Raw genomic sequence first — 23,718 nt, forward strand, 5'->3', positions numbered from 1 at the left:
TAAGTGACATCTATCAAAATTTAGATGACATATTTAATGTCAAAAAACTAACCTAAAATTTTTAAGTAAATCCTTTTAAAGAATTATATTTAAACATTAAAATTAATCAACATGCACGAAGCTTATAACATAACAAACATTTTACAGCTTACAGTTCAAGTGGAATGTTTAACAGCATACGGTAATGAATCATGACTCAAATCATATCAATATTAATTGATTAATTATTTGTAGATGAGAGTTTATTTTTGGGTACAAGACAAGGTCACTTATACATGTACAGTGTAACATTAAAAGATGATAAACCGGAAGTTAGTTTAATGAGATTAAATAAATCGTTTAGTAAAAAAGCGATCCAACAAATCGAAATAGTCCCACATCATGATTTGCTTATATGTTTATCAGGTTTTTTTATCTCATTTAGCTTAAATTTATTTACCCATTTCATTTTTTAGATAACATTATTCAAGTGCATAACACAAAAGAAGTCAGCTTTCCAGTTGTCCAGCAAATAGAGAGTTCGAAAGGGGCCTCATTTTTTGCATTGCACACCCAGGTGCAAACCTCATTAACTGGGGAAACAGTGTCTTTAGTCCGAATGTGCATAGCAATCAAACGCAAGCTTCATTTATTTTATTTAAAAAAAAATAATTTCACCGCATTCGAAAATTCAACAGTTAATTTAAAAGATCTTCCAAAAACGATAATTTGGTGTGGAGAAACAATTTGTGTGGGTTATAAAAACGAGTATTGTCTGTATACTTTAAATTCGAAAGATAAACCCCAAGATTTATTTACAACAGGAAGCCGATCCACAGAACCTTGTTTAGTTAAAATAACCGAGAACACTTTCGCCGTTGGCCGTGAAAATCAAACTGTGGTTGTAAATGATCATGGCTCGGCGGCGACCAGTAAAGTTTTGAAATGGTCAGACACCCCAACTGGGTTAATTTGGGATAAACCATATTTATTGGGAACCTTACCGGATGCAATTCATGTACAAAACTTAGAACCCGGTGGGATGACCCAAATTTTAGGAAATCTCCCCAAAGTTAGGTTAATTACTCGCGCGAAACAAGGATTATTAATCGCAGCTTCAATTAGTAACGTTTGGTGTATTTACGCGGTTGATGTTGCAGCTCAACGAAAAGTTTTATTGGATGATAAACAATTTCAATTAGCAATTCAATTAACTGTAATTAAAAAGTTCCGAATTCGGAGATTTTTACATACAACGCGTTGCAATTTCTTTGGTCATTGAGTAGCGGAAAATACTAACAAAGTACCTAGAACGCGATGTGAGTATTTCACGGTTGCTCACAACACGTTGTGGCTATTCAATTTTTACCCACAATCGATTGCTTTCATTTTGCAGCCAGCACGTATCGCGCAGCGTCCATAGGGGATTCCCCTGACTTTATTTCTAAACATTTTTGCACTTGTTTGCCGTTACAGTACGCGTTACTGCTGTTTTAGGTGAAATTTGGCGATGCAGGCAAAATTTGAGATTGCAAAACGTCAAATGTTGAATGCTAAAAGTGACAGCTCATCTTTAATGACCTATGATCGTTATAATACAATATTAAATCAAGTAAAATTGGTGAAAAAGAAAGAAAAGACGAGATTAAGATAGAGATTAAACTAGCACGACCATTCAACAAAGTTTAAAGTACCGCGTCCACTAAAAACAAAGACTACTGAAGAAGTACCAGATATCATTTTGTATATACAGGGTGATTCACATAAGAACCGACACAGAGCAGGGATATGTAGTGGACAATAAATTAAGATGATTTAACGCAACTTATCTCTATACTAAGTTGTACCTTTGAGTTATAGGCTTCAAAGTTGGGTCTTAAATTTTTAAAACATTGGGCGAGTTCACCAAAGGATTCCGTTTACGTTGGCAAACGCAAACTGATTACGATTGCGTTGGTGAACGGCCAATTTTTCTATAGACATATGGTTTGATAACAACAGGTGGCGCTTTAATGACATTTATGTACAATTTTAATTAATTTATAGGTATATATAACTCAATTTATCATTAATTTCTTCATTTTCAAAGATAGTATACACTAACCCATTAAATAAATAATTTCGGGCTTCTGTCATTCTTTTTTGTTGATTTTTAAATTAGCATCTTTTTTGACACTTTTAGGTTTTACGAAAATGTAAGTTTTATTTCAACATTTTTTTTCTCTATATTTTTCCAATCCAACCCAACTATTATTATACATCATTTTAAAGAGAAAGCTTTGAGCTTTAATTTAGAATAAGTCTCATTCCTTAATTTCAATCAATACGGCTTCCAGGAATTTTTAAATCAGCATCTTTTTTGACACTTAGGTTATTCGAAAATGTAAGTTTTGTTTCAACATTTTTTTTCTCTATATTTTTCCAATCCAACCCAACTATTATTATACATCATTTTAAAGAGAAAGCTTTGAGCTTTAATTTAAAATAAGTTTCATTCCTTAATTTCAATAAATACGGCTTCCAGGAATTTTTAAATTAGCATCTTTTTTGACACTTTTAGGTTATTCGAAAATGTAAGTTTTGTTTCAACATTTTTTTTCTCTATATTTTTCCAATCCAACCCAACTATTATTATACATCATTTTAAAGAGAAAGCTTTGAGCTTTAATTTAAAATAAGTTTCATTCCTTAATTTCAATAAATACGGCTTCCAGGAATTTTTAAATTAGCATCTTTTTTGACACTTTTAGGTTATTCGAAAATGTAAGTTTTGTTTCAACATTTTTTTTCTCTATATTTTTCCAATCCAACCCAACAATTATTATACATTATTTTAAAGAGAAAGCTTTGAGCTTTAATTTAAAATAAGTTTCATTCCTTAATTCCAATAAATACGGCTTCCAGGAATTTTTAAATTAGCATCTTTTTTGACACTTTTAGGTTATTCGAAAATGTAAGTTTTATTTCAAAAATTTTTTTCTCTATATTTTTCCAATCCAACCCAACTATTATTATACATCATTTTAAAGAAAAAGCTTAGAGCTTTACTTTAAAATAAGTTTCATTCTTTAATTTCAATAAATACGGCTTCCAGGAATTTTTAAATTAGCATCTTTTTTGACACTTTTAGGTTATACGAAAATGTAAGTTTTATTTCAAAATTTTTTTTCTCTATATTTTTCCAATTCAACCCAACTATTATTATACATCATTTTAAAGAGAAAGCTTTGAGCTTTAATTTAAAACAAGTTTCATTCCTTAAATTCAATAAATACGGCTTCCAGGAATTTTTAAATTAGCATCTTTTTTGACACTATTAGGTTATACGAAAATGTAAGTTTTATTTCAACATTTTTTTTCTCTATATTTTTCCAATCCAACCCAACTATTATTATACATCATTTTAAAGAGAAAGCTTTGAGCTTTAATTTAAAATAAGTTTCATTCCTTAATTTCAATAAATACGGCTTCCAGAAATTTTTAAATTAGCATCTTTTTTGACACTTTTAGGTTATACGAAAATGTAAGTTTTATTTCAACATTTTTTTTCTCTATATTTTTCCAATCTAACCCAACAATTATTATACATCATTTTAAAAAGAAAGCTTTGAGCTTTAATTTAGAATAAGTCTCATTCCTTAATTTCAATCAATACAACTTCCAGGAATTTTTACTTTTTGGTGTCTTGAGTAAACATTAAATACTCACAACGCGTTCTACTTACCTTTTGGTGTCCACAATGTGCAAAATTCGTTAATTTCGGCTATTGAGTAAACCTAAATACATTTATAGTGACTCACAACGCGTTGTAGATAAAAATTTTGACCAATATCCGAATTCGTATATTGCGAGTAATATAAAATTCCTGTTTTTTTAGCACACGTCAAATGAATCGGAAGAAGAAAAAAAAGAAATAATAAATCACATCCACACCCTTTTAGCGTACGATTTATTTCGTAAAAAAGAATTTTTTAACAGTATGAAAGAGTTTTTGGCTTTAAAAAGTGATCCTTACGAAGTAATTCGACTTTATCCGGATCTTTTACCTCAATCTTCCTCAACGGAACGAACAGAAACTTACGAAAAATTAACCGACGTCGATCATGAAAAAGCAATCCAAGCCTTAATCGATTATTTAATCGCGATTAGACCCAACACCCAAGCGAACGTCCAAGCGAACGTAAACGCATCGGGAAATTTAAACGAAAAACCTGTAACAACAAAATCAACTCAACAATTACTCCAAATAATTGATACAACTCTTTTAAAATGTTATTTACAAACGAACGATGCTTTAATAGCTCCTTTATTGCGGTTAAATTATTGTCATTTAGCTGAAACTGAAAAAACTTTAAAAAAACATGGTAAACACAACGAATTGATTATTTTGTATCAAACGAAAGGTCAACATAGAAAAGCTTTGGAACTGCTTCAAAGCGATGGAACTATTGATAGAACGATAAATTATTTACAAAAGCTTGGGCCTGAATTAATGGGATTAATTTTTGAATTTGCTGATTGGGTTTTAAAAAAATCGCCGGAAGAAGGATTAAAAATATTTATCGAAGAAGCAACGGAAGTTGAAAAACTCCCCCGACCGAGAGTTTTAGACCATTTAATGCGATCCCACACGTCTTTAGTTATTCCTTATGCTGAGCATGTAGTTCATAATTGGAACGATACGAATCCGTTATTCCATAACACCTTGGTACATTTCTACAAAGAAAAAGCGATTTCTAATGATACCTCATCGATACACGCAAGAAAAAAATTACACGATTTTTTACAAACTTCGCCTTATTATACCGCTGAAACCGTTTTGGCAAGTTTTCCAACTGATGAATTATTAGATGAACGCGCAATTCTTCTTGGAAAACTGGGCAGGCACGAACAAGCACTTTTAATTTATATTAGAATTCTAGGGAATATCGAAAAAGCCAAAGAATATTGCGAGCAAGTTTATAATCCGGATAACCCGTCGAATAAAGACGTTTATTTGCATTTATTACAAATCTTATTAAATCCACAACAAAAAACTTCTTTACCAATACCAAACGCAAATTTATCGCCGTTAACGGCCGAACCAAATATGGATTTAGCGTTGGATTACTTAGAAAGGTACGCTTCAAAAATCGACCCGTTCAAAGCGTTACAATTTTTACCGAAAAATGTACCGATGTCGAGGATAAATAAATTCGTTCAAGTTGCGTTGCATAGAAAGACGAAAGAACGACGTTGGGTGCAATTATTGAAAGGGTTATTGTATTCGGAAAATTTGCAATGTCAAGAGATAAGGTTGCAATTATTGAATAGAAGTTTCTTGATAAACGATTTAAATTTATGTTCGGTTTGTAAGAAGCGATTTGGAAATCAAAGGTAAAAAACCTAAATTTAATCCTTCGTTTATTTAAATTATTTATTTGTTTAGCGCATTAGTTCATTATCCCAATGGAAATATTGTTCATTATTCTTGTCAAGATAAAAATATTTAATTTATAAAGTATTATGTAAGAATAAAATATTTAAACTATCTAAAATGTAAGAGTCATCTATGAGGGAGGAAGAAAACGAAAAATGAGGTTGGTAACAAGTGACAGAAAATAATTTATTATTGAGGTAAACAAAGAGATTGAAAAATTGGATGTTTAATAAATGTAAAACTTTAATGTGAATAAAATACACCAAAATATGGCCTTTTCATTACATAGTTAATAATTAAATAGTTTAAGGGGCAAAGAGATAAATACACTGATTAACATTTCTAAAGGATGTTACTTTGTCAATAACAATTTTTTCCATGATTGCCTCACTAAATTTTGTTGTTTTTGATAAAGAATATACTTATAAAATACAATAAAGGTTCAATATGCTTTATTTGAGTATCAAATTACGGTTTATTATATAGGCAACCCATTATACACCAAATTCTAATCTACAATCAAAATCATCTAATTCATTATCTGTATTTTGTATGGTTTAAATGTATTCTTATCTAATACATGTAAGATTGAAGAATGGTTTACATTACATATTTATGTAGTGAATCATTAATAATTCTCTGCATTGTGTCTAAAGTTTCCTTAAAACGATTAAATGCAGAATTCTTAAAAACAAATATTTTCAAATTTCATAAGCATTTGTTTAAATCGTTTTGACAACGTCAACGTTCAATGTTATTTGTTCTTTTAGCCCAGAATTTATTAGTTAGATAAAAATTATTAGTTCAAACCACGTCAAGATTTAACAAAATGTATGACCCAAACGCTTTTGTAAATGTTGTTATCTCAAAACCGAAAGTAATTAATTTTTTTTGATTTAATCGTTTTTTAATGAATAATATTTCAGGAAAAATTTGTTTGTCCAAAACCTGCACCACCAGAAACCTTATTAGCATGGTTTGATAGACATTGTGAAAAAGAATTAAACAAGCACAAAACACAACTAAACGTGTCTATAGATACTGCAACAGCCGTCCAAGCTTCGATAACAGAAAAAAGTGTGTGCGCGCCCCGCGACCAAAAGCAGAAAAAATTAATTTCGCACAGCGTTAGCGGAATTGATTTAGCATGCCGATTAAGAGGCGAACAAGAGACAGAGTTGTTAACGGCAGTGGAAAAGTTGGCCAAAGCGGAAGCTATGGTGGCGTTTGAAGGAGCCGTTCGCGCCGCCGAAGATGCAGCTACAAGAGTCCCCCCGGAATTCGCCGAAGAAGCTGCAGCAGCGACTGTTAGATCTTACCAAGCTGAATTAACCGAAGTGGTTAAAGAGGTGCTCCCAGGAACGAGACCGATTGAAGTTGTGGGATACGTTGGGATAACTCGGCCAAAAAATCCGGCAAAAACAGCGTATACTTTTAATGGTTAAAAATTTTTTTTGTTTTGTTTAATGTTTAATCTAAATTTTAATGAGATAAATTTTGTTTCATTCTTTTCGCTTTAAATTTTGATAATCGTTAATCTCAAAGTTATTTTTGAATTCACGTGTCTCAACTTCTCTTCATTGATAAATAAGATAATTATTGTTTATTTGGTTTAAAGGCGAAGCAAAAAATTTATAAACAATAACGAAACAATTCATTTTCTATTTTTAAAAATCGTAGAAACATCGTTAAATCTTGAACGAAACAATTATTAAGGTCAATAAAACGGCAATAAACAAGAGTTATTTTGCGTAATTAGAGCAAACGTAAAAGTAATGCCCTCAAAAAACCAGTTTCTCGCGTAATTTCAAATGATTTTCGTCAGAAATCCAAAGCGATAATGAAGAATAAATTTTTTTTAATAAACAATGATCGGTTTATTGTCCTTTTGTTTACGATTTCTTGCAATATCTTTATCAGCTTTTCGTCTGTGTGTACATAAATGCGCTCGAGACGATTATTTTAGCCGCTTGTTACTGGTGATACTGAAGAAATAAACGTCGAAGGTCAAAACGGAGTGTGTGTGGTGTGTTTTGATAGTCAATTTATTGGATAGCCGCTCATCAAATTGAGTTCGTCGCCGTCCGTCGACTTGAACAGTACATTTTGAACTATTCAAAAAAGAAAAATAAAATAATGTTTCGTTCATCTCAACATTTTTTTAAGAGGCACAAGAAATTAAACGTTAAAAGAATAGATGCGAAAAATTTGGCAACGGAAGTTAATGTTCCTCAACAAGCAGATGTCGTTATTATTGGTAAATTTATTTTGCAACTAAATTATTTATGCATTTAACTTTGACCCTAATCCTTATTAAGAACATAATTCATTTAAACCATTTAATTAACTTCTAGGTGGTGGAAGTATTGGATGTAGCACATTATATCAATTATGTAAAAAAGGTGTAAGGGCTGTTTTATTAGAACAAGGGAAAGTAACTTGCGGAACGACATGGCACACGGCCGGTTTGTTTTGGAGATTACGCCCAAACGATGTTGAAATTCAATTATTAGAGAAAACGAGGCAACTCTTAACGAATTTGGAGAAAGAAACGGGAGTCGATCCGGGGTTTATAAACAATGGTGGATTATTTATCGCTCGGACTGCGGTAAGAATCTTTGCACTTTGACCCATTATTTTCGAGATCTTTCAAATCGAACAGTTCGTTTCTAAAATAACATGTAAAAACAGCCAAATAGTTCGAATTTGAATGTTATGTAATCGTAGTAAGATAATGAATTAATAATAAATTTGTGATTTATAACGAAAAAATTTGGTTCGATGATTTCATTTTTATTTCTTCATTTTTATTACCAATTAGAATCGCATTTTTAAATATCATAATTGGGTGTTTTTTTAAATATTTCAACAAATATCTCGTTGATTTGATTTGAAACACTATGATTTTTTGGGATGCTCGATTTGCTCTAAACTTGGTGATGTAAAGATAACTTTAGGAATGGAATTAGAACCAATCTTAAGATACTCCATGTAAATTTACATCGCAGCAGAACAGCACTCGATTTTGTCTTGCAAATTACAACTCGAAATGAGCAATCTTGTTATTATCGCTTATAGCTTGCAGACAACCTTGATCGTATTGCTGATAAATTGATTGTATTGAACCAATCTAGCTTAATCCATAACTAGTTACAACCTAGCTATCTCCATTTTATAGAAGTAAAGCAAAAATTTCGGGTGGTTTAGAAATATTACATAATTCATCACAACTCAAAAACTATAATCGGTAGAGAACCAGGAGATGCACGAAAATTGTTCGTATTGGACAAAGCTAGCATAATCCATTACTAGTTATAGCGTAACTAAATCCATTTTCTAGATACAAAGCGAGAATCGCCAAAATCTCCATTTCAGAGGATTTATATTAAATTATTCATAACTTCTCAAAAACTATAATCGGTAGAGAATTACGATATGCACGAAAATTGTTCGTATTCAACCAATCTAGCTTAATCCATAATTAGTTACAGCCTAACTATCTCCATTTTCTAGGTAGAAAGGGAAACTTGTCAAAATCGCTATTTCGGGTGGTTTAGAAATTCATCACAACTCAAAAACTACAACCGATGGAGAACCATGGGATATACAAAAATTATTCCTATTGAACCAATCTAACTTAATCCATAATTAGTTAGAGCCTAGCTATCTCCATTTCTTAGGTATAAAGCGAAAATCATCAAACTCTTCATTTTGGGTGATTTACCTTTATTAGATAATTCATCACAACTTAGAAACTATAATCGATAGAGCACCATGACATACACCAAAATTGTTCGTATTGAACCAATCTAACTTAATCCATTAGTAGTTATAGAGCAGCTATATCCATTTTCCAGATTCAAAGCGAAATTCGCCAAAATCCCCATTGTCGAGGGTTTATATTAAATTATTCATCAGTATTCAGAAATTGTAATCGATAGAGAATCATGAAATGTATGAAAATTGTTCGTAGTGAACCAATATAGTCTAATCCATAATTAGTTACAGCCTAGCTATCTCCATTCTCAAGGTATAAAGCAAAAATCGCCAGACTCTCAATTTCGGGTGATTTACCTATATTGGATAATTCATCACACCTCAGAAACTATAATCGATAGAGAACCATGAGATACACAAAAATTGTTCGTATTGAACCAATCTAGCTTAATCCATAATTAGTTACAACCTAGCTATCTCCATTGTCTAGGTATAAAGCGAAACTTGTCAAAATCGCTATTTCGGGTGGTTTAGAAATTCATCACAACTCAAAAACTACAATCGATGGAGAACCATGAGATGTACGAAAATTATTGCTATTCAACCAATCTAGCTTAATCCATAATTAGTTAGAGCCTAGCTATCTCCATTCCTTAGGTATAAAGCAAAAATCGTCAAACTCTCCATTTATGGGGTGATTTACCTATATTAGATAATTCATCACAACTTAGAAACTATAATCGATAGAGCACCATGACATACACCAAAATTGTTCGTATTGAACCAATCTAACTTAATGCATTAGTAGTTATAGAGCAGCTATATCTATTTTCCAGATACAAAGCGAAATTCGCCAAAATCCCCATTGTCGAGGGTTTATATTAAATTATTCATCAGTATTCAGAAATTGTAATCGATAGAGAATCATGAAATGTATGAAAATTATTCGTAATGAACCAATATAGTCTAATCCATAATTAGTTACAGCCTAGCTATCTCCATTCTCAAGGTATAAAGCAAAAATCGTCAGACTCTCAATTTCGGGTGATTTACCTATATTAGATAATTCATCACACCTCAGAAACTATAATCGATAGAGAACCATGAGATACACAAAAATTGTTCGTATTGAACCAATCTAGCTTAATCCATAATTAGTTACAACCTAGCTATCTCCATTGTCTAGGTATAAAGCGAAACTTGTCAAAATCGCTATTTCGGGTGGTTTAGAAATTCATCACAACTCAAAAACTACAACCGAAGGAGAACCATGAGATGTACGAAAATTATTGCTATTCAACCAATCTAGCTTAATCCATAATTAGTTACAGCCTAGCTATCTCCATTCTCTAGGTATAAAGCGAAAATCGTCAAACTCACCATGTCGGGGGATTTACCTATATTGGATAATTCACCACACCTCAAAAACTATAATCGACAGAGAACCATGAGATACACAAAAATTATTCGTATTGAACCAATCTAGCTTAATCCATAATTAGTTGCAGCCTAACTATCTCCATTTTCTAGATATAAAGTGAAAAACGTCAAAATCACCATTTCGGGTGATTTATGTTAGATAATTAATCACAACTCAAAAACTATAATCAATAAAAAACCATGAGTTCCATAAAAATTGTTTATATTGAACCAAGGTACCATAATCCATAACTAATTACAACCTAGCTACCTCAATTTTCTAGGATTAGAGAAAAAATAACCAAAATCTCCATTTCTGATCAAATTAATTAACATTTTTTTGTAATTGTTTTAGGAAAGAGTACAAGAATACCAACGTCTCCACACAATCGGTCATTTCTTCGGAATTGATAGCAACATGTTATCACCATCCGAAGCCGTCCGAATAGCACCCGTTTTAAACCCAAACAATTTTACCGCCGCCTTACACAGTCCAGGTGATGGTTGCATAGACCCAACGATGCTTTGTTCTGCTCTTGTCAAAGGAGCAACAAGCAAAGGAGGAAAAGTGTTCGAAAATTGTCCAGTAACGAACATTCTAACCGATCCAAGTTCGGGAATAACAAAAATAACCGGAGTTGAAACACCGCACGGAGTTATTAACACTAAATGTGTTATTAACGCATCGGGAGCTTGGGCTAGAAATATATCACACATGGTTAGTTTAGATATACCGTTGTCTCCGATGAAACATGCGTACGTTGTAACCGAAAGCATCCCGGAAGTGAAGAATATGCCGAACGTTCGCGATCACGATTATTCGGTGTATTTCCGAATTCAAGGTGACACAATTTGTATCGGCGGTTACGAATCGAATCCAGAATTATTAAAAGACGTCGCCAATAACTTTCAATTCGGATTGTACGAACTCGATCAAAGCATTTTCGGCGTTCACATTGAAAACGCAACGAAACTTTGCCCATCATTAGAAAAAGCCGGGATTAAATCAAATGTTTGCGGCCCAGAAGCTTTCACACCAGATCATAAACCTTTAATGGGCGAAGATCCAAGAATGGTCGGATTGTTCCATTGTTGTGGATTTAATTCCGCCGGGATGATGTTAACGGGTGGTTGTGGTGAAGAAATGGCAACTTGGGTTATTAAAGGTCGCCCGGAACTCCCAATGTTTGCTTATGATATTCGACGGTTTACCCCTCAAATGAGAAGTTCTAGATCTTGGGTTACCGAGACTAGCCATGAGAGTTATGTTAAGAATTATAGCGTTGTTTATCCGCACGATCAATTTTTATCAGGGAGAAATTTCAAAATTGGTCCGTTCCACGAAAATTTAGTCGCTCATGGAGCCGTTATGGAACAAGCTCAAGGTTGGGAAAGACCTGGTTATTACGTTAAAGATAGAACAGCCCCGGTTCGTGGGTACGATTGGTATGGGCATTACGACCATCTTATCAACGACGATCAACGATACGTTCACGAATTAGAAGTCGATTACACATTTGGGTTTTCTAAGAATCACGATTTGGTAAACATTTTAATTTTTATTATTGCAATTAATTAATTTAAATCGTTTTAGATTGGAGAAGAAGCTTTGGCATGCAGAAACAACGCAGTCCTCTTCGATTTATCTTATTTTGCCAAACTTTATTTAACAGGACCTGATTCCCAAAAAGCAGCGGATTGGCTTTTCACTGCTAACACGGATAAAGAAGCCGATAAAATAATTTATACCTGCGCGTTAAATCATCGGGGAGGTGTAGAAGCTGATTTAACGGTTATGCCGTTAAAAGAGGGAATTGGAAGATTGGTTGGACCAATTTTAAAAGGTCGGGGTTATTACATCGTTGCTGGAGGAGCCTCAGGTTATCACACAACATGTCATCTCCGCAATGAAATCGAAAAGAAAGGCTTCCGGGCTGTTATTTCCGATGTAACCGAGCGTTTAGGAATATTATCGTTGCAAGGACCTAAAAGTGGTGAAATCCTCCAATCAATCACTGAAACTCCCATAACTGATGATCGTTTCCCCTTGGGGATGTCTCATTTAATCACGATAAACGGCCATACTTGTCGTGCGATGAGAATTAGTTTCGTTGGCGAATTAGGATATGAATTGCACATCCCCGTCGCTTCTTGTATCCCGATTTATAACAAACTCACGGAAGCTGGGGCAAGTTTCGATATGAGACACGCTGGATACAGAGCTCTTTATTCTTTAAGTTGCGAGAAAGGGTATCATTTATGGAACCACGATTTAAGATCTGATGATAACCCGGTCGAAGCAAACTTAGGGTTTGTTTGTAGAAAAGAAGGTTCTTATATCGGAAAAGATAAAGTTGATAAAATGAAAACAGAAGGAATCAAAAAAAGAAGAGTTTTCTTTACAATCCCCGATAAACGAGTTGCAGTTTATGGATTAGAAACGATCTGGAGGGATGATGTCATTGTTGGATTTTTAAGAAGGGGCGAATTTGGGTATCATTTAGATTGTAGTATTGGTATGGGCTATATCGAACATCCCAAAGGGAAAGTTGTAGACGAAGAGTTTCTTAAGAAGGGAAATTACGAAATCGAAGTTATGGGGCAAAGATATCCGGCTATTTTACACGTTAGGAGTCCGTTCGATCCGAAGAACCAAAGGATGTTAGGGCATTACGAACACCATTTCCAGGAACAAACCCATTTCGAAGACTGATTGAGATTTTTTTTTAATCAACGTAATTTAATTTGTTAATCGAAAAAATTAAAAGAATTTTGTAAATAAGTTGTTAAAATTTAATTAATAAAGTTTCAATTATAATTTATATTTTTTATAAATGTCAAATTGATGTTAAGTTGGCAATGTTAATTTTGTTGTGTCATGTTTTGGAATTAATTTGTACTTTAAATTTTCGTAAATCAAAAAGAAAAAAATTGTTTTTTTAATTTTTATAAACATTTTATGTAGATATTTTAGAAAAAAATTAAAATATTAATTAATCTTTAAACACGTGTTTATAGTCGCGGTGAATTTGTCCGAAGTTGCCGAAAGATGGCGCTAATTAGACGTTATTAAATTTATTGTTTAAATATTATTTACTTTTTTGTATTAAATTTATATAATTTAACTCATTTTCACTTCTATTATTATTAATGTATCATATTGAACTATAAATTGCGTCTATCAACACGGCTAAACCAGAACATTTCTAGGTTTAGTGATCGAGTTTTAGTTCAATAACAATATACAATAATTTAACAACAAAAGCTAGAAAGATTCAGGTTTAGCCTATTTTATATACACAACATTTCTTAAATATTAATATTTATTTATTGAATTAATTTAATTATTGTAATTTGAAACAGCTACCTATCAAAAGAGGGCGCTAGTGAGAAATTAGAAATTTAATTTATAAAAAAGTAAGGTTAAAATAATATAATGCAAAAAGGCTTAGAATACCTACTCCAAGTAATAATATCCCTATATGTATGTATGTGTAATTATTACGCACGCACTTAGGCCCCAGTGGGCCCCTCAATATCCCTATATATTGCCAGCTATACCTTCAGCTAGGCGTTCAAACGCCGATCCCAAAGCATACAGATGGAGAAGGTAATCGATCAATACCTTAGGAATGGAGCGCTGGTCACTAATCCACTAAACATGATTATTAGAAAGCAAAATCAACAATTACTGCTCTCCATGCTTTAATAAACGAGATATGTGCCCCTATGTGCTTTTATAGACATAAAGGGTGGTTTTCATAACATCTTCTGTCGACGACCAAATGGTGTATAGCAATGCTGAAAAGTCCGCAGATCACAGTCAGCCTGGGAGGTGAGTAGTTGACTATTAAAGCACTTAGAGGATGTCTAGAAAAGGGGAGTGCTTTCACCTCTTCTATGGTAAAAAATGGATTCATGGTAATGCTGATGACCTGGTGATCACAATTCAAGGTAAATATGACACAATCATAACCCAACTTATGCAGAAAGCTCTCCTACTTGCTAGCACTTGGTGCAGAAGCAATGGGCTTAGCAATAATACAAACAAAATCGAAATAGTCCCTTTTCAAAGGCTGCTCTTGAAGCCCTACTCTGTCTCAAATCACTTCATTTATACATACAAAAAGAGGCTGTATCATTGAAAACATGCTCTTCACTTAAGTTGATGCAGGGTCAGCTCAGAGGACACCTCGAAATCCTCAATGACCCATGTCTAAACCAGTTGACTGAAATTAAAACGGACCTTATACCTGGCAGCAATAATAATTATGTTAAAATAATATAAACTACATTTTATATAAAATAACATTTATTTACTTTTATAAAAAAATAAGACTTAATTACACTTAGTCAAGTAACTTATTATAAATCAATAAACAAATATCTTAAACTCTCAATAAGTATTACAAAAATGAAACAGAATCTCGATCTTAAGATAAATGAACTATTCGTTTACAAATAATATAATTGCGAATTAAGAACCTCTGATGGTTCCTTTCCAACATAATTTCCAATCAAATACGCCAATTTATGAGCGTATTGACACGGAGCTGGAACACGAATAGTCCCGGACCAATTATAATACAAATGACACAACTTAAACGACAACCTTTGTAAAATATCCGGCTTAATTTGTGCGGAATTGTTAAGAACAACGTAATGCGTGGGTGTCACTGTACCTTGATTAACGTTCTGAGGAACCAAAAAATAATCAAACAAATACTTTCGAGTGATTGTAGTGTCAACGATCGTCCCCGGAAGAGGATTCGAATACCCGCCGTTACTTTCGGCAAAAATCCTCGTATTAATTCGCTTTTTAACCACAACAAACGTCATCGTCATACTCAACTCGAATTGTTTGATAACGTCCTCGAATTGCGGCACCTCGAACTGCGAGCAATAATTCATTTGTCCGTCACCGACCCCATCTCGGAATACAATAATTTTATCGGGAAATCGTCCCCAAGAATTTTTATAATTCTCTAAACTTTTCGCGAAACAATGTTTTAATTGAGCCGAAATCTCGCCGCGTTGAATCCTAGCCAAACTGTACCAAGACGTGAAAGTGTTATTCGAACTGCTTACGAAACCCAAAACAGCTTGTTTCGAGCTCCCACTTCCACTGTGGTAGACATCGATACCAATCACCATCCAATTTTGGCACGGAATTTGAAGCGCCCAAGGTGAACCCCCGATTTTACACAATATTTGGACCGCCACTTTGTAAATTATTGTTCGAAGTGATTTTGGGTTACGAAGCGTTTTTGAAATGATGCATTGTATCGGGACGGGTTGTTGTAAGCAGCAAACTTTTTTTACTGACGAGTAGAGATCAGTTCGAAGATTTGGGAAAATAAAAACGATCATCTAAATTAAGAATATAAATTAAATTAAATCACTTAATTATTTAATTAATTACCTGATACCCATTTTTAGAAATTTCTTGACATTTACTAACGTAACTACTTGTTTTATCGTTATTTAAACAACACATATAAGGATGGCTTATTTGCATCCCTAAAGTGTTACTCAAAGCAACCGTACTTTGCACGTACTCATTTGCTAACCTAAAAAATTTATTAATTGAAAACTTATTAATATGCAAACATTAATTTCATAAAAACTTTTTGGATTATTTAGGGTGATCTAACAATTTTTGAAAGGTGCTGAATCCGAAAATAACAGTTTTTCCGCAACTCAACACAATAATCTAAAACTAACTGGTATAAATATGACTGTTACTTTTCCTCTTGTGAGTAACACCTGGATTCCCTCGGCGAAATGACCATCATACTGACGTTCCAACTAGCCTGATATCTCCTCTCCATGACCTTAATATCCCGATTGAAACGTTCACTGGTACTACCCAAGTTTTCAGGGAAAAAATCCAAATAAGAATGTAGAAAGGGAACTTTTATGCTCATCAGGCAGCCAAATTTTTCTATTTTTTTGAGAAGATTATTGACAATACTGATATACTTAGGGTCTTTTTCATTCCCTAAAAATCTAGTGATCACCTTTTTGAAAGCATCCCAAGCTTCTTTTTCAACACCTGACATTGTGTACTGAAATTTCTCATCAAATATTAGTTTACGTCAGGACCCACAAAAATCCCTTCTTTTAGTTTTGCCTCTGACAAATCTGGAAACTGTGTGCAGAGGCATTGAAAGTAGTCGCCAGTGTTGGGTAAAGCTTTAACGAATTGTTTCATGAGTCCTAACTTGATGTGAAAAGGGGGAAGACAAATTTTCACCTTCTTTTCACCTGGCCCCTATGTTTGTTGAGTTGGCCATACTTTTTTAGACCAGTGTTCATTCCTTACTCTGCTATCCCATTCACAAATTAAACATGGGTAAAACTTAGTGTTTTCTGCAGACCAAGCATCATGCCCAAAATTTTTAAATCGCCACAAACTATCCAGTTATGATCTGCATATTTAATTTTATTTAACACCTCTTTCAAATTCTTATAATTTTCTATGAGGAATGCCCTAGAGCAATGTTCTGACGATGATGATGCACTTTTAAATAGTTTCAAATACTTGGTGTATAAGTAGATATTTTGTTGTTTAACTCTCACAAAGGCAAGCGGTAGTAAGTTAATTATTTTATAATAAATTGTGCTTTGTTTGAACCTAACCTAAAATCTTTCAGAAACATAATGCAGAATTGGCATCAAACTGGCAAATTGGAATCAAAATGACAAAAACAAGCTTTTTGTTCTCTAGAAAATTCGACCAGTTTTTCGCCACCATTAAACCCAACGGATAATAGTAGAGAATAAAATAAATCCGGATTAACAAGCCGAAAGAAACGAAAGTATGATGATTATATGAATTTTGGATTTCTTGGATTGGTGATAAAAATGAGCGAAATGGGTTTTGTGTAATATGTGAGAAAGTAGTGAACAACAGCAGTTTAAATTCTGCAAAGTTAAAGCAAATATGAATACCTTTGAAAGGTATGTTCGTAATGATAATAAAAATGTACTAAAAGCATCGTATTTAATTAGTTTGCACGTAGCTAAACAGAAAAATTGATTAAACCTAATCATATTCATGAGTGGTGAAAAATTTGCAAGCAAAATTGACCTTATCCCATTATCTGATGCGACGATTTCACGATGAATTAAAGACATGTCAGATTTCTGCGAAGCCGAACTAATGAATCGTTTGAAACACGCTAAAGATGGCTTTGCTTTACAAATGGATGAATCTACAGATGTCGCTGGATTAGCAATTTTGTTAATATTCGTCAGCTCAAACAACAGGTGAAGAAATATTTAATTTACTTAATGTTTACTTCGAAAAATATATACAAAGCTGTAGTTGGTGTCGTAAAGGGCGTAATAGCACGTATAAAGAAACTAGTTTCGGACATCAAGGCTAGCCATTGCTCAAGAAGTTCTCAATGACGCCGTTAAAATGGTTAATTTGATCAAATCCAGACCCTTAAATGCCAGGGTATTTACTTTATTGTGTGATGACCTGGGAAGCTTACATAAAAATCTCCTTCTTCATACTGATGTAAAATGGTTATCCAGGGGAAAGGTTCTAACCTCATTCTGGAAATTGCTTGATAAAATTCGTATCTTTTATCTGAACGTGAATTTGAGTTTTCAAGAAAGCTTCAGAAAATGTAATATTTAATAGGTATTATGACTAATGCAAGGACGAATTCAATGGTAATTTTTAGCTTAAAACTGGGTATTTTGTAGAGAAATGGATTGAAGCTACTTTCTAATGATTTTGTGCATTATAATTATAATTAAATACTCGTAAGTCATTTTCATGAAAATATGTAGTTACGTTCTTGTGACCCTAAATCCTTGACTTAATGACACTAGTTGGCTTCAAAATTTAGCCGACCTTGCAGACATATTTTCGTATCTGAACGTAGTTAATCTTTCACTTGAAGGACCAAATACTACAATTTTTAAGGTCGATAGTAAAGTAAACTCGATAAAATTTAAACTTATATAGTGAGTTTAGACATGCATGAATTTAGTGGCGCCAATACAAACTAGCGCGCCAGTAAAATTAAATGGCATGTGTAAACATCAACTGGCATGCAAATTGAAATCATACATGCATGGATCGAAAAAGTCTGCACCCTTCTGAAATCACTGGCGCGAGTGATGAGTCTAAAAACATATAACCATGACAACATAGATGAGTATTCACAAAAACACAACATTTTTTAATGTCAAATTTAGGTTATGTTTCATTGCATTCATAATTAAATCCCAATTGCGTTAACAGATTCAAAGATAACGTTTAATTACCCACATTAAACCTAGAATATATCTATTTTCGTTTAGGTTGAGGTCTTAATATGTGTATATAGTTGTAGTACACTTTAAAAATGAAACTGGCCTGCAAATAGAACTGGCGCAACTACTGGCGCCACTAAATCCATGCATGTCTAAGCTCACCTTTAAGCTTTGGAAGGAATGCATCACCAAAAATAGTACAGAATGTTTTGCTAATTTAAACGATTTCTTTTAAAACGAACATTTAACTAGCTTGCAAAAGAGATTTTTGGAATATATTCCCCTTACTTGCAATAATTTAAGTTGGGTTGAAAATCCTTTTAATGAGTGCAGTGGTGTGGATACCTTCCCAATTAAGGAAAAAGATCAACTTATAGATATAAGTACCGACACTACATTAAAATCTACATTTGCACATGATGGCATTGGTCCATTTTGGATAAAATTAAAAGATGAATATCCGGAAATTTGGGTTCCGCGCGATGACAAAGGTTGAAAAACATTGCCCTAGAGGAAGAGAAGCATATGTGTTACCATTGTGCAGGAGTACAGCTTTCAGGCTACTTTTTGAAGAATCAATGAAAAGCCTCCATTTACCAGCTGTGGATTCAATTCTAAATTTTTAAACCAGGAACATCATAACAGTAGACCAACTCGCCTTCTGTACTAATAATCTGTACTAATAAAAAGATGTTCCAGCAGCCAGTAGCTTTTTTTCTTGTAAAGTAGAACCCAAGAGTTCAGCATTCTCTTTAGTAAGTCTCAACTGTCTCACCAAATCATCAAGCTCAGATTGAGCGAAAAGTTGTGGGGCGGCATAATCTGAAGGATCTTGGAAATCACAGTCATCTTCATTCACATCAAATTCACTAGAGCTCATCTCACTTAGCGTTGGTGGAGGCTGAGGTAGAGACACATCTGGTCCATGAGCTACAGGTCGCATTGCAGAAGAAAGGTGTAGCAGAGTTAGAGTTATAGCAATTAAAATCATAGTAGTAAAAATAACAGTCATCACTGTAATTTTTTGGTTCCCTCCACACTTCTTGAGGTTTCTTCCACACAAATATAAAACACTTTTGTGAGGTGCCCATGATTTGTCCTAGTTCCCAAGTCTCACACTGAAGTAGGTACCAAGGTCTGTAATGTTTCTCTTTTATTATAATCAAAGGAAATAGGAAAAAATTAAGAATGATGGAAATTTTTCATTATTATTCCCAGATTCAGCACCCAAAAAAATCAATAAAGATCGCCTTTCAGTATCAAAAAAGTTTTTTTGTGTAATTAAAACAAAATCTAACCGATTATCTTTATCAATAAACACAACAGCCCATGACCGTAAATGAACAGGTGATACAACCGGATTCCTCATAGCATCCCTGGTAAAATCTGCTTTGGAATCGCATGGTCTTTGTTGATTATTCCCAAAAACGATTACCTCATTGTTTAAAATTCGCGCGTTTAAATCGATATTGGCCGATTTTAATTTTAAACCCCAATCAGCTAAGATTTTTTGTGCCTGTTCAGATTCGGCAACATTTTTTTGGTACTTTCGCATCGCCTCCATGCGTTGTTGTGGGGTTATTCGAGTATACATCGCTACATCTTTCATAATCTAAAAAACAAAATTTAAATAATTTAATTAATTCAACAAAAAAAATTTAATTAACCCGATAATTCCCCCTCATTTCTTCAGTTAACCCGGTTAATGTACACAATTCTGGAACCAACATAATCTGTCGTTCGGCCACACCTTCCGCGGTATTCGTACGAATTTTCTGGACGTGTAACAATAAAGGTTGTTGCCTATCCACGATTGTAATCCCATGGTGGACTTGGTAATACTCTAAATATGACATTACTTTTCCCGTTTTCGTTTCAAACGTACTTGAAGGAGTTGCATCCCATATAATATCGTCGATAATATAAGTCTTGTTATTATATTTTGTTAAAACAACCGCTCCAAGTAAAGCCGATTGAATTAAATCTTTATATTTTTCGCGACCTGTCATTCTCAACTCGTATATTAACTTTAGAGCTGTGTCAGTTCTTAAAACTCGATGTTGAGAATCAACACAGACCATCAACCCACCTTCATATTCATCAACAGCCAGCGCATACCCCGGCAAGACTTCCAAACGATGTTGTGGAATCATAAATGGAGAGTTCATGTTGTAATAATTTTGGCCAACTCTCCCGTATTCTAAAGCAATCATAACTCGTTTAAATAAAATGTTATAAAAATGGACGCATTGAGACATCCGTCGCTTTTTCTTATAAATAATTGTTAAAGTTACAGTGCTTTGATCGCTCGGGTGATTCCCTTCTATAATTGTTTGAACATCCGGAAGCTTTATAGGAAGATAAAGAACACTTCCACCATCGAACATTTTAATCCAACCACGTTTAATAACTTGTTCATTCAAAATTTTTACTCGAAAGAATTTTGAGTCGACAGCCGGGGTGAAAATGAGCTCATATTCATAGATACCCTTATTAGGATCTACTTCTAGTCCAATATAATTGGCTGTTACATAGATCGGTTTACCCGAAGAACCTAAAACAATTAGATATTACAATTTGAAATAAACATCAAAAAAAAATCACCTTTAAACGAACAAATAGTTGGTTCAACTTCTTCTTTTGTGCTTAAATCACTAGTTGAGCTAGTTTGAGGCCCAACTTGTTCCCGTAAGGCTTTAAGTTGATTCAACATCGCAGCTCGACCACGAGGTTTCGGGGGCTCCTCACTTTTTTGAGTTTGCTCCCCCGGTTTACTAATATTCATATCACGTAATGCCTTGAGAAGAGCCCCGCGCCCTCGAGGATTCGAAACTTGATCCATTGCTACAATATTAACCATGATTATATTAAATTAAATGCAAAATAAGCAAAATTTTTTAGGTTATAAAAAATAACCTTAATTTAAAAAAAAAAACAAATGAATAACTTACCTTACGACTACTTTGATCAAACGCGTTCAGACTTGTTCTTTAAAATAAGCTTTATATGAAATGAAACGAAAAAATGCTTGAATAAAAAGTGGTCTAAACGAACAACTACCACAACAACGAAGAAAATTAGAAATAGAATGAATAGAATAGAGGATTTTACCTGAAATTTGAACTTCCTTTGTTATCGTTTATATCGCGCAATAGATGGTGCTGATTAATAAACGCAATTCGATCTAATCTCAATAAAATTAATTTATGAGATTCTTACAGGGGAATTTTAAAATAAATTATGCAAATTCTTCTAAATTTATTTATGTAATTATAGTATTACAGAATAATAAAGTTTCGAACCAAAAAGAAATGCGAATTCGATATTTCTTAATACAGGAAACTGTTATTTAGGCGTTTATAAAACAATTTAAAGATGGCGATATAATTTACCATAAAAATTCTTTATTAACTAAATACCACTAATGAAATCAATTTTATTTCACTAAAATTATAAAATATTAAACAATAAAAAATACCAACAAAAAATAAATATTTTTAATCCATTTTATCATCTTTATCAGGTTTGGTTTTGCCTTGATCGGAATACGCCTTATAAATATAAAGACCTAAAGCAATATGAAGCACGACAACCGCAATAACCGCAGACCAAACGTTTGAAGTAACATTAGAAGTCCCCAAAACCCCTAAAAACAAATTGAATTATAATCACGTGATTTATACCGCACAATCAAAGTTTATACTCACCATCAAAAAAGAATACTTTTGCTAAGAAAAAGGAGGAAATCGGCGCTAATAATATAAAAATCGAGTAATAAAACACCGTTTTAAACACGTTAAACATCGTCGGTTCTACCATTTTTTTAAAAATCACTAAGTAGAACACGAAATGAAGGAAACTTATAGGTTATGTATACAATTCTAGTGGTAAATTCTAGTAACATTTAGTTATTTTAAGTTGTTTGACATTGACATATTTTGATCTGACTAATGTCAACTGTGAATCATTCCTGTTTTTAACTCAACTCAACTTCTCGTTCTTTCTTACTTAAAAAAATTTAAGTTTCAGCAAAAATGGAGTGGTTATTTGGTAAAAAATTAACTCCCGAAGAAATGTTACGCAAAAATCAGCGGGCGCTGAACAAAGCGATGCGCGATTTGGACCGAGAAAAAATGAAAATGGAACAGCAGGAGAAAAAGATAATAGCCGATATTAAAAAAATGGCTAAAGAGGGTCAAATGGACGCTGTAAAAATCATGGCAAAAGATCTCGTTCGTACTAGACGTTCGGTGAAGAAATTTATGCTAATGAAGGCCAACATCCAAGCTGTTTCGCTTAAAATTCAAACTTTACGCTCGCAAAATGCGATGGCTCAAGCGATGAAAGGTGTTACAAAAGCGATGCAAACTATGAATAGGCAATTAAATTTACCGCAAATTCAAAGGATATTACAAGAGTTTGAGAAACAAAGTGAAATTATGGATATGAAAGAAGAAATTATGAATGATGCTATGGATGATGCAATGGCCGATGATGCAGATGAAGAAGAAACTGACGCGATTGTTACTCAAGTTTTAGATGAATTAGGACTTCAATTAGGCGATCAATTATCAGGGTTACCTCAAACTTCAGGAAGCTTACCAGGAGCTGCGGCTAAACAACCAGCTGCTGTAGCTGCCGGAGCTGGAAATGGAGGACTTTCAGATGCTGATGCAGATTTACAAGCACGATTAGATAATTTGAGAAGGGAATAAAAGAGTTTAAAATTTTCGCACTGATTAAAACAAGAATTGTAATTTTTGTTTATAATATTAAGCTTTTTGATGAATATATCTTATTATTTTTTATAATAATGTTAGTGAAAACACACGTATTATGTAATTTGTTAATGCTAATAATGTAAATATGAATTAATTAGCGATTATAAATATATTTGAAAGGTAATTTTT

General features: G+C 33.3%; 6 protein-coding genes across 6 annotated transcripts; 4 read left to right on the forward strand and 2 right to left on the reverse strand.

Annotated features, from left to right (window-relative positions):
* Nucleotides 1-22: 22 nt before the first annotated feature.
* LOC111425007 (vacuolar protein sorting 39) lies at nucleotides 23-5,679 on the forward strand. Its single transcript, XM_023058756.2, has 5 exons — nucleotides 23-181; nucleotides 235-405; nucleotides 456-1,195; nucleotides 3,857-5,355; nucleotides 5,408-5,679. The coding sequence occupies exons 1-5, from the start codon at nucleotides 112-114 to the stop codon at nucleotides 5,469-5,471; spliced, it is 2,544 nt and encodes an 847-aa protein (XP_022914524.1). The 5' UTR covers nucleotides 23-111; the 3' UTR covers nucleotides 5,472-5,679.
* A 453-nt stretch (nucleotides 5,680-6,132) lies between these two features.
* On the forward strand, nucleotides 6,133-6,893 carry LOC111425008 (uncharacterized). The gene is made up of 2 exons (XM_023058757.2): nucleotides 6,133-6,275; nucleotides 6,325-6,893. Exons 1-2 carry the CDS (start codon nucleotides 6,228-6,230, stop codon nucleotides 6,841-6,843), a joined length of 567 nt encoding a protein of 188 aa, XP_022914525.1. The 5' UTR covers nucleotides 6,133-6,227; the 3' UTR covers nucleotides 6,844-6,893.
* A 557-nt stretch (nucleotides 6,894-7,450) lies between these two features.
* LOC111425006 (Sarcosine dehydrogenase) lies at nucleotides 7,451-13,356 on the forward strand. The gene is made up of 4 exons (XM_023058753.2): nucleotides 7,451-7,655; nucleotides 7,753-8,006; nucleotides 10,890-12,077; nucleotides 12,129-13,356. Exons 1-4 carry the CDS (start codon nucleotides 7,535-7,537, stop codon nucleotides 13,245-13,247), a joined length of 2,682 nt encoding a protein of 893 aa, XP_022914521.1. The 5' UTR covers nucleotides 7,451-7,534; the 3' UTR covers nucleotides 13,248-13,356.
* A 1,472-nt stretch (nucleotides 13,357-14,828) lies between these two features.
* Nucleotides 14,829-21,893, reverse strand: LOC111425010 (Argonaute 3). The gene is made up of 6 exons (XM_023058760.2): nucleotides 21,760-21,893; nucleotides 21,413-21,652; nucleotides 20,476-21,362; nucleotides 20,107-20,420; nucleotides 15,957-16,104; nucleotides 14,829-15,904 (listed from the first exon to the last, which is right to left on the reverse strand). Exons 2-6 carry the CDS (start codon nucleotides 21,648-21,650, stop codon nucleotides 14,990-14,992), a joined length of 2,502 nt encoding a protein of 833 aa, XP_022914528.2. The 5' UTR covers nucleotides 21,651-21,652; nucleotides 21,760-21,893; the 3' UTR covers nucleotides 14,829-14,989.
* Nucleotides 21,894-22,224: 331 nt separating this feature from the next.
* On the reverse strand, nucleotides 22,225-22,669 carry LOC111425045 (vacuolar ATPase assembly integral membrane protein VMA21 homolog). The gene is made up of 2 exons (XM_023058798.2): nucleotides 22,516-22,669; nucleotides 22,225-22,454 (listed from the first exon to the last, which is right to left on the reverse strand). The coding sequence occupies exons 1-2, from the start codon at nucleotides 22,625-22,627 to the stop codon at nucleotides 22,306-22,308; spliced, it is 261 nt and encodes an 86-aa protein (XP_022914566.1). The 5' UTR covers nucleotides 22,628-22,669; the 3' UTR covers nucleotides 22,225-22,305.
* Nucleotides 22,670-22,737: 68 nt separating this feature from the next.
* On the forward strand, nucleotides 22,738-23,713 carry LOC111425044 (vacuolar protein sorting 2). The gene has a single exon (XM_023058797.2). The coding sequence runs from the start codon at nucleotides 22,843-22,845 to the stop codon at nucleotides 23,521-23,523; it is 681 nt and encodes a 226-aa protein (XP_022914565.1). The 5' UTR covers nucleotides 22,738-22,842; the 3' UTR covers nucleotides 23,524-23,713.
* Nucleotides 23,714-23,718: the final 5 nt, after the last annotated feature.

The sequence above is a fragment of the Onthophagus taurus genome, chromosome 11, assembly GCF_036711975.1.
Source record: "Onthophagus taurus isolate NC chromosome 11, IU_Otau_3.0, whole genome shotgun sequence".
NCBI classification, from domain to species: Eukaryota; Metazoa; Arthropoda; class Insecta; order Coleoptera; family Scarabaeidae; genus Onthophagus; species Onthophagus taurus.

Coding starts and splice junctions, on each gene's coding strand:
- LOC111425044 (XM_023058797.2), top strand. CDS start 22,843: ATGGAGTGGTTATTTGGTAAAAAATTAACTCCCGAAGAAATGTTACGC.
- LOC111425008 (XM_023058757.2), top strand. CDS start 6,228: ATGTATGACCCAAACGCTTTTGTAAATGTTGTTATCTCAAAACCGAAA. Junction 6,276..6,324: donor TTGTTATCTCAAAACCGAAA/GTAATTAATTTT, acceptor ATAATATTTCAG/GAAAAATTTGTTTGTCCAAA.
- LOC111425010 (XM_023058760.2), bottom strand. CDS start 21,650: ATGGATCAAGTTTCGAATCCTCGAGGGCGCGGGGCTCTTCTCAAGGCA. Junction 21,363..21,412: donor AACTATTTGTTCGTTTAAAG/GTGATTTTTTTT, acceptor TAATTGTTTTAG/GTTCTTCGGGTAAACCGATC. Junction 15,905..15,956: donor TTTCTAAAAATGGGTATCAG/GTAATTAATTAA, acceptor TTCTTAATTTAG/ATGATCGTTTTTATTTTCCC.
- LOC111425007 (XM_023058756.2), top strand. CDS start 112: ATGCACGAAGCTTATAACATAACAAACATTTTACAGCTTACAGTTCAA. Junction 182..234: donor GGAATGTTTAACAGCATACG/GTAATGAATCAT, acceptor AATTATTTGTAG/ATGAGAGTTTATTTTTGGGT. Junction 406..455: donor TTTGCTTATATGTTTATCAG/GTTTTTTTATCT, acceptor TTCATTTTTTAG/ATAACATTATTCAAGTGCAT.
- LOC111425045 (XM_023058798.2), bottom strand. CDS start 22,627: ATGGTAGAACCGACGATGTTTAACGTGTTTAAAACGGTGTTTTATTAC. Junction 22,455..22,515: donor AAAAGTATTCTTTTTTGATG/GTGAGTATAAAC, acceptor ATTTGTTTTTAG/GGGTTTTGGGGACTTCTAAT.
- LOC111425006 (XM_023058753.2), top strand. CDS start 7,535: ATGTTTCGTTCATCTCAACATTTTTTTAAGAGGCACAAGAAATTAAAC. Junction 7,656..7,752: donor AGCAGATGTCGTTATTATTG/GTAAATTTATTT, acceptor ATTAACTTCTAG/GTGGTGGAAGTATTGGATGT. Junction 8,007..10,889: donor TATTTATCGCTCGGACTGCG/GTAAGAATCTTT, acceptor TAATTGTTTTAG/GAAAGAGTACAAGAATACCA.